Source organism: Panulirus ornatus, chromosome 37 (assembly GCF_036320965.1).
Source record: "Panulirus ornatus isolate Po-2019 chromosome 37, ASM3632096v1, whole genome shotgun sequence".
NCBI lineage: Eukaryota > Metazoa > Arthropoda > Malacostraca > Decapoda > Palinuridae > Panulirus > Panulirus ornatus.
The window spans coordinates 28724419-28739029 of NC_092260.1; the positions used below are offsets into that span (position 1 = coordinate 28724419).

Here is a 14611-nt window from a genome sequence, read left to right on the forward strand (position 1 = left end):
GCATCCATTGCACCTTGAAATCTCATGTGCATTTTCATGCTTCCAAGTGAGATTTTGCAATATCTCCTCCTCAGAAAGGTAAGAGCCAACCATCTTGGAGCACAAGTGGAAGAAATACGGATAACAGATGTGATATTCCCAAAAATAGGTGGGAGCCAGGAAGAGTAACGAAAAAACATCCTGCCCTCAAGATAGCCTGAGAGACACTGAGAAAGAGCGCTGGTGCTCACAACAGTAGAATAGTCTTAGCAACCAGATGCACGATGATTTCACCCAGGATGCATCATATGCTTGTAACCACAATAAACCTTAGCCATGCATCGCTTTTGAAAATAAATAGTGGGTGGACAACATATTTTGCAGACACTGTATGTTTCTAATAACATAATACCCTTAAAGACATTTTTGGAGTATGAAACTATTTCTATACATACATATTTGCTTTGAATGGAAAAATATCCATGCAATAAGAAAATGAGTCCTCCTTAAATGATGGGAAGTCAATATACCTGACAAAATTACCTCCTCCATTTCTAACCACCTGGTGCTCACCAATCGTGAAACGAGTTAACCTTAATCCACTAACCCAGCCACTCACTGACTTAGCTGACTGACTTTGGATCCCCTTCTGACAGTAGCATACCTAACATATCTCACATATTAGCTCTTATGTTTAATACAACGTTTCTAAAGTTGACAAACTGACAATTAAGCTGGTCATGACTAAGAGTCTCCATGGTCCAAGAACAAAGAGCAGCTGGTTTTCTATACTTGATAAATGGCTGAAACATTAATGTAATCACATGCTATACCAGTCTAGAAATGTGGAGGAAGACTTCACATCAATGTTTCAATATTAAAGTCTTTAGGATCATAATATTAAACCAAATGGAACTTCATCCAGCACCAATTCAATGCCCAGAAACAATTTCAAAGAACCCTAAAGGCCAAGTTCAACTAAAGAAAGATCTTTAAATAGAGTGGTATCTTTGAAGATTCAAACCCCATCTAATGCTATAACTAGATTGTCTTGCTTTAAATTCATGGCATAGTATACTTCCCTCATAGAGAAACAGTAGATAGAAAGTATAATATCCTTGGTTTGATACAAAAGATCTAGCCAGCCCACATACTAGATGGATGCTGTCAAAGTTACTGGAATGACATCCACTAAATACTTGATAATCTGTGAATGGTGTGAGGTGGTTTGATCAAGTAAGTAATAATAGGGTAAGAGAGATGTGTGGAAATAAGAAGAGCGTGGTTGAGAGAGCAGAAGAGGGTGTTTTGAAATGGTTTGGGCACATGGAGAGAATGAGTGAGGAAAAATTGACCAAGAGGATATATGTGTTGGAGGTGGAGGGAACGAGGAGAAGTGGGAGACCAAACTGGAGGTGGAAAGATGGAGTGAAAAAGATTTTGTGTGATCGGGGCCTGAACATGCAGGAGGGTGAAAGGAGGGCAAGGAATAGAGTGAATTGGAGCGATGTGGTATACCGGGGTTGACGTGCTGTCAGTGGATTGAAGCAGGGCATGTGAAGCGTCTGGGGTAAACCATGGAAAGCTGTGTAGGTATGTATATTTGCGTGTGTGGACGTATGTATATACATGTGTATGGGGGGGGGGGTTGGGCCATTTCTTTCGTCTGTTTCCTTGCGCTACCTCGCAAACGCGGGAGACAGCGACAAAGTATAAAAAAAAAAAAAAAAAAAAAAAAAATATATATATATATATATATATATATATATATATATATATATATATATATATATATATATATATATATATATATATATATATATATTTTAAATGCTTTTGCTTATAAATTATTGCTGGATAACATTATATACACCAAATCATAAATCGTTTACCAACATCATTTCAAAGCAAGTTTACTGATTGCCTCAATGAGCATTTATAAATATTCTTATCTCTTTTTACCAAATCATTTAATACTTAATTCTCTAGGAAAGGCTGGCATGCATTTCAAAGCATAAAATATGTCTTTACACCCAATAATGGATTTTAAGTGAATTTTCAAATATTTCAAAGCATATGACATCCAGTGTGCACCACCATAAGTATTTTGGAGAGCGTATGTTGCATCATCTTTGCAAAAAAAAGTGTTGATTTCTGAGGAATAAATAAAGCTGCCATGTACTTCACTGATATCCTATATGTAACAAGATTAGTGCTGAGAAATAATATACTGTAATGTCCAAAAATTTCATAAAATTTTCCAATGTTTCAATCACATCTAAATGCAGGTGGAATTAAAAGAAATATGAAGTTGCTTGCTTTGTAGATATCTCAAAAATTAAAGGAATGGTCTCTTCTGTTATCTCTGAGAATCTCTGCTGAGATTTGGATGAAACTATTTGCTGCTTTCCAAACTACAACAGGAGCATAAGGAATTGCTAGTAAATCTACCATGATCAACATTTCCTGCATTTTCTGAAGATGCAGTTCTGCTAGTGCCATTGTATAATGACTCCTAATGATTTCAGGACACTAAAAGAGCGACTAGATCCACAGCTTTAGCAAACTAAAAAGCTCAACTATGACTGAGCTGTCTTATTTCCAAAACTAAATATACTGACTCTTCTAAACCTGTTAACAAATCCCCTAATATGAATAAAAAGGAAATGAAAAAACCCATCTTAAAGAGATACAACAAGCATGTTGTAATAAGCACAGACTCCTTTTTGTCATCTTAAATGAACTTCTATTTACTTTTATTTTGCTTTGTCGCTGTCTCCTGCATCTGCGAGGTAGCGCAAGGAAACAGATGAAAGAAATGGCCCAACCCACCCCCATACACATGAACTTATAAGTGGAAAAGTGAAAGAGCTTAATGAAAACATAATTACATAGCTGTCTCCAAGGAAAAGGAAATATTTGGAGAGGTAATTACTTTATGGTGTTCAATAGAATAGAGTTAGGCATAAAACCAGCAAATATTGGTAAAATGAAAGGAACCAGGTCTATTAGAGCAGCAAGGAGGTAAAGGAATGAAAGAAGAGACCTCTATCTCTACACGTTTATGTTTTTAAAGGTAACCCCATAATACATTTGCCCTGATTATAAATTTATTTTCTAACAATTATTACAGTGCTACCTCTCTTATCCATATCACTGAAACATGCAGAACTAATATGGTGAGGAAAAAATTAATTCTAATCTTTAACTCTTGAATACCACATGTTACTTCTCAGACTGTACATTGTTTTTTGTTCTTAAAGTCAATTTACTCCTTACCTGCAATGACTGAACAATGATGGATATCACATTTGTAGATGATCCTCTGATGATAACCTGCCGACCAGTTAGTAAGTGATGCATCATACGGTGAAAGATGGAGCCACCTAATATATTGTATAATACCCGCACATTCACTCCTGAAAAAAATTCAATCAATAACAGACTGCTTTTTATGCTTTACATATAAATAAAGGCATACGTTTATAGTCACCCACCTCCCTACAAGACTCCATGCAGAATGTCATATTTAGAGATAGTAGATTATCAACCCTCCACCTTACACTGCTTATTAACAGCCATCTATGACTTGCAGGAGATATATAGATACTGTTCTTTACCCTATATATACATACACATACATATATATACATGTACACATTCATACTTTCTCGCCTTTATCCATTCCAGGAAATACCCCACCCCACAAGAAACAGTATTGCCACCCTCTTCATTGGTGAGGTAGAGCCAGGAAATGGATGAAGAAAGGCCACATCCGCTCGCATCCATATACGAGCTTTTATGTGTAATATGTTTATGGATAGGGTGGTTAGGGAGGTAAATGCACGACTTTCAGAGAGAGGGGCAAGTATCCAATCTGTTGGGGATGAGTGAGCCTGGGAAATGACTCAATTGTCATTCACCGATGATACAGCACTGGTGGCTAAATCAAGTGAGAAACTGCAGAGGTTGGTGACTGAGTTTGGAAAACTGTGTGAAAAGAGAAAGTCAAGAGTTCATGTGAATAAGAGCAAGGTTATTAGGTTCAGTAGGGTTGAGGAACAAGTTAATTGGGATGTAAGTCTGAATGGAAAAAACCTGGAGGAAGTGGAGTGTTTTAGACATCTGGGAGTGGACTCTGCAGTGAATGGAACCATGGAAGTGGAAGTGTTACAGGGTGGGGGAGGGGGCAAAGGTTCTAGGAGAGAGGAAGAATGTGTGGAAGGAGACAATGTTATCTTGGAGAGCAAAAATGACTATGTTTAAAGGAATAGTGGTTCCAACAAAATCATATGGTTACGAGGCATGGGCTATAGATACGGTTGTACGGAGAAGGGTGGATGTGTTGGAAAGGTTGTACGGAGGAAGGTGGATGTGTTGGAAATGAAATGTTTGAGGGCAGTATGTGGTATGAGGTGGTTTGATTAAGTAAGTAATGAAAGGTTAAGAGAGGTGCATGGAAATGTAAAGAGTGTGGTTGAAAGAGCAGAAGAGGGTGTGTTGAGGTGGTCTGCACATATGGAAAGAATGAGTGAGGAAAGATTGACATAGATGATATATGTGTCAAAGGTGGAGGGAACAAGAAGTAGGAGAACAAATTGGAGGGGGAAGGATGGAGTGAAAATGATTTTGAGCAATCAGGGTCTGAACAAACAGGAGGGTGAGAGGCGTGCAAGGGATAGAGTGAACTGGAATGATGTGGTATATCAGGGTCGACATGTTGTTATTGGACTGAACCAGGGCATGTGAAGCATCTGGGTGAACCATGGAAAGGTCTGTTGGGCCTGGATGTGAATACTGAGCTGTGGTTTTGGTGCATTACATATGAGAGTTAGAGACCGAGTGTTAACGAATGTGGCCTTTTTTTCCTGGCCCTACTTCGCTGAAGAAGGGGATAGTGATGCTGTTTTCCTGTGTGATTGGGTGGTGCCAGGAATGGATGAAGGCGAGCAAGTATGAATATGTACATGTGTATGTAATGTCTGCATATGTGTATGTATATGTTGCTATGTATATGTATGTATATGTACATATGTGGGCATTTATGTATATCTGTGTATATGAGTGGATAGGCCATTCTTCGACTGTTGCCTGGCACTACCTCGCCGATGTGGGAAATAGTGATTATGTATAATAATGATAAATTAATATTATCCCTTGGGATAGGGAAGAAAGAATACTTCCAACGTATTCCCTGCGTGTTGTAAAAGGCAACTAAAAGGGGAAGGAGCAGGAGGTTGGACTCCCCCCCTCTAGTTTTTACTTTTCCAAAAGAAGGAGCAGAGAAGGGGGCCAAGTGAGGATTTATCCTACCAGGCTCAGTCCTCTGTTCTTAACACTTCATTGCTAATGCGAGAAATGACAAATATGTATGAAATATACATTCATTACATTAATTTATTTTGCTTTGTCGCTGTCTCCCGCGTTAGCGAGGTAGCCCAAGGAAACAGACAAAAGAATGGCCCAACCCACCCACATACACATGTATAAACATACACGTCCACACACGCAAATATACATACCTATACATCTCAATGTATACATATATATATACACACACAGACATATACATATATACACCTGTACATAATTCACACTGTCTGGCTTTATTCATTCCCATCGCCACCCCGCCACACATGAAATAAAAACCCCCTCCCCCCTCATGTGTGCGAGGTAGTGCTAGGAAGACAACAAAGACCCCATTTGTTCACACTCAGTCTCTAGCTGTCATGTAATAATGCACCAAAACCACGGCTCCCTTTCCACATCCAGGCCCCACAGAACTTTCCATGGTTTACCCCAGATGCTTCACATGCCCTCGTTCAATCCATTGACAGCACGTCGACCCCGGTATACCACATCGTTCCAATTCACTCTAATTCTTGCACGCCTTTCACCCTCCTGCATGTTCAGGCCCCGATCACTCAAAATCTTTTTCCCTCCATCTTTCCACCTCCAATTTGGTCTCCCACTTCTCGTTCCCTCCACCTCCAACACACATATCCTTTTGGTCAATCTTTCCTCACTCATTCTCTCCATGTGCCCAAACCATTTCAAAACACCCTCTTCTACTCTCTCAACCACACTCTTTTTATTACCACACATCTCTCTTACCCTATTATTACTTACTCGATCAAACCACCTCACACCACATATTGTCCTCAAACATCTCATTTCCAGCACATCCACCCTCCTCCACACAACCCTATCTATAGTCCATGCCTCACAACCATATAACATTGTTGGAACCACTATTCCTCCAAACATACCCATTTTTGCTCTCCGAGATAGCGTTCTCGCCTTCCACACATTCTTCAACGCTCCCAGAACCTTCGCCCCCTACCCTACCCTATGACTCACTTCCACTTCCCTGGCTCCATCCGCTGCTAAATCCACTCCCAGATATCTAAAATACTTCACTTCCTCCAATTTTTCTCCATTCAAACTTACCTCCCAATTAACTTGTTCCTCAACCCTACTGAACCTAATAACCTTGCTCTTATTCACATTTACTCTCAGCTTTCTTCTTTCACACACTTTACCAAACTCAGTCACCAACTTTAGCAGTTTCTCATCCGAATCAGCCATCAGTCCTGTATCATCAGCGAACAACAACTGACTCACTTTCCAAGCCCTCTCATCCATAACAGACTGCATACTTGCCACTCTCTCCAAAACTCTTGCATTCACCTCCCTAACAAGCTCATCCATAAACAAATTAAACAACCATGAAGACATCATGCATCCCTGCCACAAACCCGACATTCACTGGAAACTAATCGCTTTCCTCTCTTCCTACTCGTACACATGCCTTACATCCATGATAAAAACTTTTCACTGCTTCATACTATTCACCATTTCCCACATCAGTGGGGAAGGTAAATAGCAGATGGCTCTTTTCCTTCTTTGGGAAATGTAAAACAGGAGGGGAGGATTTACAAGAAAGTGTAATTTGTACATGGCCATGAAGTGAAGCTTTAAATGGCTGTATGTCCGATGCAGCATAGGTTCAGAATATGTATGTCTGGTGGAGTGGAGACTGAGTGTGTTGGGAAGGTGATTGTTTAGTACTTGTCAAGTCACTGTGTGCTGAGGGTGAGGAATCTGTTAGTAAAAGATGCTAAAGTTTATGAGCATGCATATGTTCTTTATTTCTACAAGGAGGTTGATGAGTGCAAAGGATCTAGTGCTGTTGCAAAGAACTTATATGCCATTTGCAAAGTTTCCAAAATTCACTAACCATCATTAACAACAGAGCCATTTGATATGTAGACATTAACAGAAGGCCCCTCAACTAGTCTCTCCTGCAGCCTCAGACCACCAGCTTTCAACAGCCATGTAAATGCAGTGTGAAGATGCTGCCATACTTCTTGCTCACCAACTAATTCAGATAGTGATCTTGGTTGACCAGCCACTGAGGGTAACAATATCAATAGGTGAAACAGGTTAAGCACAATGTAAAATCTTTTCACAAAGAGACAGACAAATCTACCTCTCTGTATCTCTGATGCCTGTTCCCTTCTGTAACTCCTTCAAGGGGGTAGCCACACCTAAAGAGTCTCTATAACAGGTGATCTTTGGTGCTGCTTCTTAGCCTTTTAGTGCCTTATCCTTGACAGGCTACTGGCAGAGGGCAACTCTAGTACAGTGTTTCCTGAGGCTCCTACCTTATGATCCTACCAAATACTACCTAATGTTCCAACCTGCTAGTTCCACCTAATGCTTACACCTAAATGTTATATCTATCTATCTATATCTCTGATGCCTGTTCCAGTTGGAAGTCTCTCAAAGGGGTGGCCACGAGAACAGAGTCTCCATAACTAAAGAACTCCAGTGCCACTTCTGAGCCTTTAGTGCCTCACCCTTAGCAGGCCACTGGCAGATGTTAAGTCTAGTGTAGTATTTGAAGAGGCTCCTATCTAATGTTCCTAATCACTACTTCTATCTAATGCTCCTACCCACTGCTTCTATCCAATGTTTCTGCCTAAAAATCCTGCCTAAATGTTCCTACCTAATACTTCTATATACGGCTCATACCATTTTGCCAAAAGACAGGGATAGCGCATAGTGCTCACCACAGGAAAATCTAGTTATGAAGAATAAACTGCGTGAGTTAAGTGTTGTCAATTGTTGAATATGACATGAAGAGAGTGTATGTTTGTGGACAGAATGCCAGCAGTCCACATGTTAGTGAGGTAGAAAGCAAAGACAGCTATCTGGATCAGAGGAGTGGATCTTGGCAACCACTAATGAGCTGGCTCACTAAATGTTCCTACCTACTACTTCTACCTAACACTCCTGTCCAATATTCATATATACTACTACCATCTATTGCTCCTATGATTTTGCCAAAATGCAGGGCCAGCACATAGCACTGCAGGAGTTACAAACAATGAGTTATGTGAGTTAAATGTTGTCGAGTAGTATGTATGATCAGGAGAGATTGTATGTTTGTGGACAGAATGCCAGCAGTCCATGTGTGGATGAGGTAGAGAACAATGACGGTGACCTGGCTCAGAGGAGTGCAACTTGACAACCATTGAAGTGATGGTTCTCTATGCAGCAGATACTCAGGTGGGTAGTACTGGCAATATACGTTCCTGGTCGGTGGCTGCCTATTGACTACTATCTACACAATATTATATAACATATAAACATTAGGGAAACTCTTATATCAACTGTAGCCATGCACTTCCTACTTTTTTCCATAGTCAATTTTTCTTTTAGTACTATAGGGAATTTTCATCCCCTGCAAGATACTACGTCATTTACAAGGGGAAAAGCTATATCAGACCTTTGGAGAAAATTCTATCCTTTTGTCCTATGCCAGTAGAAAAAAATGAATCATTAGGAGACATAAAAAATGGATGAATTTTTTTATATTATGACAAGAGAAACCAAATTTCTATCTCCATCACAATTTCAGACAAGATATAATTAGCAATTCTGAAACATTGTCATCCTGTTGCCAACAGTCAATATGCCAAACAAGTGCCTCAGCCCCCAGACAATGCCTTTGATATAATAAGCTTAGAGTTCTCAAGAATCATTTATGAGCTTTGACAAGGGGAATCAAAAAAACTCATGGCTCTCAATACCATTGTGACTATACATCATATGGAATACCTATATGAAGTACAGAACTTGCATCATCAATAATGGCCATACATACATGTAATTAGATACTGATAAACAATTTAAATGTCTTGTCAATGACTCAGTTAAGTCAAGGAAGAACTGGTCACCAACGCATCATCTAGCTGCTTTTAATTAAAAAAACTCAGTGTTACAGGTCACCCCTCATTCTTTTCTTTTCCAAAAATGGCTAATTTAAAGCCTTTAACCATTTCCTGTAATTAAGTTCTTTTAAATGCAGTACCATCTTTGCTACCCTCCTCTGGACCTTATGTGTAGCAGAATAATGTGAGAAGCACATTCCAGTTTTGGCCTTATGTAGAACATGAACAGCATGCTGAAAATTTTCTCATGAAAGGATTTTACTGCAATTCTAATATCTGACAGCAGAGAATTGGTCTCCTTCATTATTCTCCTACAGTTGAAACTTATACAGTTTGGCTAAAGATATGGGTGAGAATCTATATAAAACAAATCAATAGCTGAACAAATTATCTCTCAAGTTACAAATACAGTAAATATTTCCCCCTAAAATGAAAGGAAATTATCATTTATAAGTATGAGCCTCTATCACTTGCTACTAATATTGATTGGGGTCTGAGGAGGATTTGGCATATATCGAACTGGCTGCAATGTAATTTGTGGTAGAATGACTTGAATCTTAAGGTCTGCTTTAAATTAATAATATGCAAAATAAGCCTATGAATATGGCATGCAAATGTATGACAGCACACACATCAAGTACAGAAAATCTGAACCAATGTTAAACTTTAAAATCAGGTAGCTGATACATTTAATTTTCAAGATATGTGTTGGGTTAAAAACTATACTACAAAAGTAATGAGAAAATAATTTTATGATGATTACAATAATACATTAATAAATATAAATCATTAAGAAATTTTCCAGTACTTATCTGCCATATGTAATATCATTATCAAATCAAGTTTAGTACATATAAAAGAAACTTCCACCAGCAAGGGACACAAAGAAGTAATACTAAAAACTTCAATTACTTTAATACTGATGTTTTAACTTCTCATTATCTGCTTCACCTTTCTGTTTCCTTCCTTGGTACTGTACATCTCTTAAAATTCTCTTACTGATGTATGCAACATGTATTCCTGACTTTAGTATGTTAATGTGGCTAATTAATCTGAACTGTTGAAAAGGGAAAAGCTAAATAGTAAAAGTCTTTTCTCTGGACAACTGGGTACTACTTACCACGCTGCTTACGAAAGTTATCCATCATAGAAGCTGCAGATCTCAATGCTCGGTGGCTCACTTTTGATTCCTCACTCTCATATATCTGCCAACACATACTGATGGTAATTCTGTCTTTCACAAAGATTAGTATAACATTCACACTGTTAAATAAACAATAATCTGGAATGAAATACAATATACAAACTCCTCACATCAATACATTTGTATAAAAATCATGAATAGAGAAACTATCCTACTATGATATTCTTTTCCTGTAACTGCTTACCTTAGAGGCACTTTCCTGGAGCTGACAAATATTTTGTCGAAGGTGTCGTACTATAAATGGCCAAGAGTTAAGCAAGAGCATTTTGTCTTTCATTAGTACTAAAACACTATACCTGTAAGAATAAAACAAGTGATTAAGGCTATGGATACTTCATATGAAATGTTAGAGGAATTATAAAGGATCAGAAGTAATTAAAGCATTTATTGTATGGAGATAGTATCAATGGAGAAATTGGTCTCACTTAAGAAATCAACTTCAAGGGAAAATTTAAGAAGCATTTTGTAAGCAAGGAAATCCAACTTTCACTTTAACACACCAGCAACTGGTTAAGGATGTGTATAAATGACGACGAAGTTAATGTGTCCAGCTTCCTGTGCACAGCAAGAGCTTCATAGAAGGGGTTCGTTGGGTAGGAAAGCAAGTAATTATATGCCTAAATGTTGGTAAATATTCTTGTTTACAAATGAGTACATTTTTATTTTATCATATACCTAATCGCTATTTCCCACATTAGCGAAGTAGCACCAGGAAACAGACCAAGAATGGTCCATCCACTCATATATACACAAACATACATAAACGCCCATACATGTACATATACACACATATACATATCAACATATACGTATATATACATAACATATACATACACATACACAGACATATATATATGGCAGAATGCATGCATAGCGCCACTGTATAAAGGTGAGTGTTCAAATTATAGAGGTATAATTTTGTTGAGTATTCCTGGGAAATTATATGGGAGAGTATTAATTGAGAGGGTGACGGCATGTACAGAGCATCAGAATGGGGAAGAGCAGTGTGGTTTCAGAAGTGGTAGAGGAGGTGTGGATCAGGTATATGCTTTGAAGAATGTATGTGAGAAATACTTAGAAAAACAGATGGATTTGTATGTGGCATTCATGGATCTGGAGACGGCATATGACAGAGTTGATAGAGATGCTCTGTGAAAGGTATTAAGAGTATATGCTTTGGGAGGTAAGTTGCTAGAAGCAGTGAAAAGTTTTTATCAAGGATGTAAGGCATGTGTATGAGTAGGAAGAGAGGAAAGTGATTGGTTCCCAGCGAATGTTGTTTGTTTATGGATGCGGTTGTTAGGGAGGTGAATGAAAGGGTTTTGGAGAGAGGGGCAAGTATGCAGTCTGTCGTGGATGACAGGGCTTGGGAAGTGAATCAGTTGTTGTTCGCTAATGATACAGTGCTGGTGGTTGATTTGGGTGAGAAGCTGTAGAAGCTGGTGACTGAGTTTGGTAAAGTGTGTGAAAGAAGAAAATGTGAATATATGTGAAAATGTGAAAATGTAAATGTGAATAAGAGCAAGGTTATTTGGTTCAGTACGGTTGAGGGACAAGTCAATTGGGAGGTAAGTTTGAATGGAGAAAAACTGGAGGAAGTGAAGTGTTTTAGATATCTGGAAGGGGATCTAGCAGCAGATGGAATCATGGAAGCAGAAGTGAGTCACAGGGTGGGGGAAGGGGCAAAGGTTCTGGGAGCATTCAAGAATGTGTGGAAGGTGAGAACATTATCTTGGAGAGCAAAAATGGGTATGTTTGAAGGAACAGTGGTTCCAACAATGTTATATGGATGTGAGGCATGGGCTATAGATAGGGTTGTGTGGAGGAGGGTGGATGTGTTGGAAATGAGATGTGTGAGGACAATATGTGGTGTGAGGTGGTTTGATCGAGTAAGTAATGAAAGGGTAAGAGAGATTTGTGGTAATGAAAGAGTGTGGTTGAGAGAGAAGAAGAGGGTGTATTGAAATGGTTTGGCCACATGCTACCTATCCACATCCAGGCTACCTATCCACATCCCCACAGACCTTTCCATGGTTTACCCCAGACTTTCATATGCCCTGGTTCAGTTCACTGACAGCACGTTGACCCCGGTATACCACATCGTTCCAATTCACTCTATTCCTTGCAGCCTGTTGCCCTCCTGTATGTTCAAACCCCAATTGCTCAAAATCTTTTTTACTCCATCCTTCCACCTCCAATTTGGTCTCCCACTTCTCCTTGGTCCCTCCACTACTGACAAATATATACTCTTTGTCAACCATTCCTCACTCATTCTCTCCATATGTCCAAACCATTTCAGCACACCCTCTTCTGCTCTCTCAACCGCACTCTTCCTACTTCCAAACACCTCTCTTGCCCTTTCATTACTCACATGATAAAACTACTTCACACCATATATTGTCCTCAAATATTTCCTTTCCAACACATCCACCCTCCTACGTACAACCCTATCTATAGCTCATGCCTCGCAACCATATAACATTGTTGGAACTACAATTCCTTCAAACATACCCATTTTTGCTATCTGAGGTAACGTTCTTTCCTTCCACACATTCTTCATCACTCCCAGGACCTTCGTCCCCTCCCCCACCCTGTGACTCACTTCCATTTCCATGGTTCCATTTGCTGCTAAGTTCACTCCCAGATATCTAAAACATTCACTTCCTCCAATTTTTCTCCATTCACACTTACATCTCAATTAACTTGTTCCTCAATCTTACTGAACCTAATAACCTTGGTCTTATTCACATTTACTCTCATCTTTCTCCTTTCACAAACTTTTCCAAAGTAAGTCACCAACTTCTGCAGTACAATTATCGTATAATATAAATTATTACATTTGCTCCACAATGGAAAAATAATACTTTATAAAATATACATTTTACATCTTACAGCAGTTTTGTAATATCTGCTTTGTTTCCTGTGAGAGCTCACAACCTATAGAAAACTATGGACATGCTCAGAGATGTCATCTGAGCAAAGCAAGAGTGTCATGCTGACAATAGGTAAACATATGTAAGCTCACTGGGTTCTACTTTGAAAATTACAACCCATATGCAGTGAAATGTTACTCTGGCATGAGGTACACATTCATATGCTCAATTCTGATACATTCTAAAGCTCAAGAATATACTGCAGCCAGAAAGTGCTGGTCCTACCATCTTTGGAATCCTCTGGCTTGTACATCTCGAAGAAAGAAGGTATGAGACAACACATGCCCACGTGCCTCATCACCAAAGTAAATAGGCCCTTCTCGCTCAGGGCATACCTATAATCATATGAAGTAATTAATACAAATTAATGATACATTAATCATATAAGAGCAATCAGGTTAGGTAAAAAACTCACTTGAAACTGGGTTTGTGGTTAGTTTCATAATGTGCTGGATGTTTCTGAAAAAGGATATTCCAAAAGCTAAGGTACATATAACAAGGCCAAGATGTACTTGCTTTAATCACTAGTAAACTATAAATTTATCAGCAATATACTTTTCCTCACCTCACAACTGAGAGATCGTATGCAGGCCTGACGCACAAGAATGTACAACTCTGATTGCAGTGGATACTGTGAGCTGATATAACTTACTCTTGCTGCATCATCATTGCTTATGAAACCTGGCTGGAAAAAAATAAATCTGATAATACTGTTATATCAAACAGCTAAATGGTCATAGATTTATCATGTTATAAATATATTTCATCTTCACCTTAAAGTCAGCCAAAGTAAAAGAGAGGTGACACATTAGTAAAAAAGATCAATAAGCATGTTCCACAGATTAAAAACTGAAGGCTAACTGTTAGACTTCATATTTCAATCCAATACCAAAGTCAGCAAGCCCACAACCTCTCGATCAATTGTGACCCACTGCCAGCACCTCAATACCCCACTTGGTTTTTGAGTCTTCAAGGGTATGTTACTATTAGTACCAGGGAAGTGATGGACACTTTTAGTGTAAAGGACCTCAATGAGACCATATTTACTTTCATCAACATATGATGATACAGCCAATCCAAAAGTGACTTTTCACTTATAGCATAACCAAAAAAATGGAGTCTAGTAACACCATAAATATTTATCTGTTTACAGCAACACCAGAACCCCTTTATAAGAAAGAGTTTTGGTATTACCTAGGAACTCTTTCCAGTAACTCTTGCAGCTCCAAGGCTCGATACTTCCAGCAACAGGGAAA

General features: G+C 38.8%; 1 protein-coding gene across 7 annotated transcripts in view; it reads right to left on the reverse strand.

Moving 5' to 3' along the window:
* The window catches only part of BHD (folliculin), a 79458-nt gene that overhangs the window by 8804 nt on the left and 56043 nt on the right, over nucleotides 1–14611 (reverse strand). For 6 of the 7 annotated variants that reach the window (XM_071684104.1, XM_071684107.1, XM_071684108.1 and 3 more), the window contains 6 exons: nucleotides 13921–14040; nucleotides 13581–13690; nucleotides 10607–10718; nucleotides 10339–10423; nucleotides 7220–7393; nucleotides 3259–3398 (listed from right to left, as the gene is read on the reverse strand). In XM_071684104.1, coding sequence (XP_071540205.1) covers nucleotides 3259–3398; nucleotides 7220–7393; nucleotides 10339–10423; nucleotides 10607–10718; nucleotides 13581–13690; nucleotides 13921–14040 — 741 coding nt within the window. The remainder of the gene's footprint in view (nucleotides 1–3258; nucleotides 3399–7219; nucleotides 7394–10338; nucleotides 10424–10606; nucleotides 10719–13580; nucleotides 13691–13920; nucleotides 14041–14611) is intronic. The other variant, XM_071684109.1, reaches the window with a different exon arrangement.